Source organism: Daucus carota, chromosome 5, assembly GCF_001625215.2.
Source record: "Daucus carota subsp. sativus chromosome 5, DH1 v3.0, whole genome shotgun sequence".
In the NCBI taxonomy this organism is placed as follows: Eukaryota; Viridiplantae; Streptophyta; class Magnoliopsida; order Apiales; family Apiaceae; genus Daucus; species Daucus carota.
This window is the reverse complement of record NC_030385.2, coordinates 34,726,578-34,730,831: the sequence shown is the minus strand read 5'-3', so window position 1 is coordinate 34,730,831 and position 4,254 is coordinate 34,726,578. Positions and strand designations below refer to the sequence as shown.

General features: G+C 33.2%; 1 protein-coding gene across 1 annotated transcript; it reads left to right on the top strand.

Moving 5' to 3' along the window:
* The first annotated feature begins 1,532 nt into the window (after positions 1 to 1,532).
* LOC135152871 (uncharacterized) lies at positions 1,533 to 2,281 on the top strand. Its single transcript, XM_064094012.1, has 3 exons — positions 1,533 to 1,565; positions 1,664 to 1,768; positions 1,862 to 2,281. The coding sequence occupies exons 1-3, from the start codon at positions 1,533 to 1,535 to the stop codon at positions 2,279 to 2,281; spliced, it is 558 nt and encodes a 185-aa protein (XP_063950082.1).
* Positions 2,282 to 4,254: the final 1,973 nt, after the last annotated feature.

Below are 4,254 nucleotides of genomic sequence, written 5' to 3'. Positions count from 1 at the left end.
TTAAAATGTAAGAAGTAGGAAAATAGATTTCTCTGAAATAAATTATGGCATCACATGTTTGAAAATTTTAAATCTAATTATATGTTAAAATTATAAAGGGTCTTTCTAGTGTGTGCCCAAGGGCACCCATTAAGCACTAAATTTGATGAGTTTAGTGGATTTTAATTGGTGGAGTTGGTGTAAATGCAGGGGGCCATCCATATTTATGATTACATGACCAATAAGAATGCACCAAACTCATAAAAGTGCTTAGTGTGTGCCCTTGGGCACACCATAGAAAAACCGAATTATAAATATGTATTTTGAAAAAATATATCAAATATTTAATATATATATATATATATATATATATATATATAAGTTATAGAATATAAATAAAATTAAATAAAAAGCAAAAATTTCTTTCATAACCTGATAACCATAGTCACATCCTCACCTACAGTCATGTACTGCCACTTTACTCACCCACATCCACTCCCACCAGACCAACCCACATATACTGTCAGCCCCGACCCTTTGGGTGCCATTGCCCACCACTGTCCCGCCGAGGCTGCTGTAATGCTGTTTCATGAGGGATAAGAAGGTTTGGGATGAAGTGAAAGTTAGACATACATTCAATAACGTAGATGCTGCAGCTATTTTAGCGACTCAAATTCCACAAATTAGTTAAATAAATTTTAGAAAAACGAAAATAATCATTCTTGACAAGACTAGTTAAAAATAATTGTTAAATTTTCTTGACCATTATGAGAAAATTAAGTTGTTATCTTTTATTTCTTCACATAATTAAAATCAACACATATTAAGATATTTATGATTGAATGGTGAAAAAAATAAATCAAATATCATATATCACAAGACTAGTTATTTAAAAAAAATTATTTGATCTTGACTATTATAAAAATATATAAATAAATATTTATTTTTATTTCTTCATATTACAAAATCAACTCATATTAATATGTGTGACTCGTGAACTTTTTTATAAAAATCATAAAATAATTATTACTGACAAAAGCGACCGGCTATAAAATAGTAGCTTTGGTTTTTATATTTTTTTTACTTCTTTTAGGCGGGAAATTCCCGCTCAAAACACATGAAAGTTAAAAGCGACCGCGAGACTTATCCGGTCGCTTTTATATTTAAAAGCCACCAAACAAAAGCGACCCTGGATAAAAGCCACCAAACAAAAGCCACGGTCAATAAAAGCTACCAAACACGGTTGCTTTTGTTTATCAGTCAACTCAAATTTGTATTTTAAGTAAAAGCCACCGCTTTCGGTGGCTTTTATACTTGATCGCTTTTGTTTGTGGCTTTTAGTGTTTTTTCTTGTAGTGAAATCAGTACAAGTGACAGGATAGCCTGGGTTCATTCTAGCAATGGACAGTACTCTCTGAAATCGGGTTACCATTATTGGCACTCACAGCATAGGGGGGAAGCAGCTCTGCAACAATCAAATGGATGGGGAAAAATCTGGCGCCTGAATATCCCCTACAAGATCAGAACGTTCCTCTGGAGACTTTGTCGGAACAATGTTCCTGTTCGAAACCTTCTCAGAGTCAAAGGTATTCACGTCCCTATATCTTGTGTGATGTGTACAGGAGAGGTGGAACACCTATTCCATCTGTTTTTTGACTGTGAATTTGCTAAGTGTTGTTGGAAGGGTGTGGGATTAATGTATGATATGTGGGAGGTCGAAAGTGCCCCAGAATGGCTTCTGGACAGGCTGCATTCTGAATCAAGTAGCAATCTCATCAAAATAGCAACGGTGATCTAGGGAGTTTGGTGGGCTAGGAACCAACGGGTTTGGGAAGGAAAGGAGATTTCTGCTGAGACTGCTATGACATGGAGCTCAAAACAGATAGTAGAATGGAGGGAAGCTCAAAAGCGAAAGAATAGTACCTCTAGCCAACAGCAGAGCAATACATTGAAGCATGCTAACAGATGGGTGGCTCCTGATATTGGAACGCTGAAAATTAATGTTGATGCCTCAGTTTTTGAGGGAGCAGATTCATTCTCCGTGGGAATGGTGATAAGAAACCATCAGGGTCTGTTTATCAAAGGTAAAACAATGCGATTGCCAGGGAAAGTTACGGTGCTTGAGGCTGAACTAGTAGGTGTTCTGGAAGCTCTTTTGTGGTCTGCTGCATTCCAGGAGCAAACCGCTGTGATTGAAAGTGACTCCTTACTAAGTGTTCAGGCGATAAACAAGGACAAGCAAAATCAGCTAGAGATCGGAGATTTAGTAGCTCAATGCCGTTCTATTCTAATTAAGCAGTAAAGTAGGTGTCTCAGTTCGTTTCATTAAGAAGCATGCTAACAGGGTAGCGCACTCTTTAGCTAGATTACCTTGTATGCCTAGCAGCTTCATTGATCTCTCGTCTCCTCCATCGTGTGTGTTGGAGACAATATTGTCGGATGCTTTGTTTTAATGAAATCTTTCCTTTGTTTCAAAAAATTCAGTAAAATGATCATGATCCCCACCTTAGATAAGTAAGCTAAAATTTTTAGTTAATAGACTATTGAGCTTGAAAGAGAACTTTAGTTATATACCTTGGATTAGTATTCGACTGCTTCATTTGTCATGAGTAATTAAGTGGTTCTTAAGATTATTATAAAGGAAATTCTAGTATTTTGGTTGTTACCTTATTTGAGTTACTAGTTTTTTTAAATTTTTCTCACTACAAGCCCTGTTTTTGATTATAATATCCTACATACTATATGGATGGGCGTGCAATGATTTTAGAAACAGTGGTTGCTCTCCATACCATTGCTATCCATAATGGAAAGGAACATTTACCTATTTATATAACCGATCGTATGGTAGGCCACCAATTGGGAGAATTTGCACCTACTTTAAATTTCCGAGGACACACAAAAAGCGATAATAGATTCTCGTCGTTAAGAAAAGAAAGTAAAAAAAAAAAGATATATGCTTATAATTCATTAGTAGGAGGCAATTTTTCTATTTATGGCATGGTTGGAGGAATTCTCTTACTATAACTCAATTAGTAACCAGATATATGAAGGATTGCCATTATAATATTTAGCAACGAGATATATGAAGGATTCTCATGAATATGTGTATTTAGCCATGGAACATAATACATGCTATAGAGTTTATAAAGAATTGTCATTATAATTTTTCATAAAAGATGTCGCACTCCTCTTCCACATAGATGGTCTTTATCTTATAGACTTATTAGTGATATGAATATATCATGATTTAGTTGGCCTATTGAATCAAATTTTTAGAATTTCTAGTCAATAAAATTAAGTGAATACCAAAACCATGTTAAGCAATAGGTTAAGCCCATAGCTCTTCATATTTTTATAGTTATCACTATATTTAACCTATTTTCTCAGTTTAGAAGAAATCTTTTGGTGGATCCATAACATCATCATTGCTCTTTCTATGGTTAATACGGAGCATTCTAGTAGAGATCAGTTAGATTTAATTAACTTATGTCTTTACCATAGAAGGCGGGATTGATTAATGCAGATCTAACAAAGTAATCTAACAATCATAAAGTGCTTACATAATATATATATATATATATATATATATATATATATATATGCACATTCGAGAAAAATTGTTTTTTTAATGTAAAAAATCATTTACAAAGAAACAGCTAAGCAGAATGTATTCATATTCATTTACTATGTAAAAAAAGAATGCACACAAAACTAAGACTAGGTCTTTTAAGGGTAAAGATATTTAAAATAGTTAGATATTAAATTTGTAATGTTTTAACGATTCATTCCATCATTAGAGATGCATGTTCACCATTAATAGACTCATTAGATGCAATTTACTGATAAAGTCATAGATAAGAAACCTATTTTAATAATAAAAACATCTATCTGATGGATACAAAACATGTCACTAAATTGTTTTTAATTTTAGAACAAGTAATGAAATTTTTGCTTTTGCATTTTCCTTTTCGGTTTGTTACTCTACCACCGCTTCAAACACCTCCTCTCGTCCTATATATCATCATCCAAAGCTTCTTCCACGAACCCATATATCTTCACATCACCTATAATAATCCATTGAGACAAAATATTACTCACCCAATTATGGATCACAAATTAAAAAAATTAATTCATATTTGAACTTTTATTATGTGGAGGTATATGTAATTACATAAAAAAATCAACCTAAACATACTAAACAGATTCCAACCAAAAACACAAATTTAATAATAAAAAAAGAACTAAAATTCATTTTAAACTGACTGTTTAAAGCAT

Bases quoted from the DNA above. Each gene is read 5' to 3' on its own strand.
- LOC135152871 (XM_064094012.1), top strand. From the start codon at position 1,533: ATGTTCCTGTTCGAAACCTTCTCAGAGTCAAAG. The intron at 1,566-1,663 runs GTATTCACGTCC...TGTTGTTGGAAG, and splicing joins AAACCTTCTCAGAGTCAAAG to GGTGTGGGATTAATGTATGA. The intron at 1,769-1,861 runs GTGATCTAGGGA...AGCTCAAAACAG, and splicing joins ATCTCATCAAAATAGCAACG to ATAGTAGAATGGAGGGAAGC.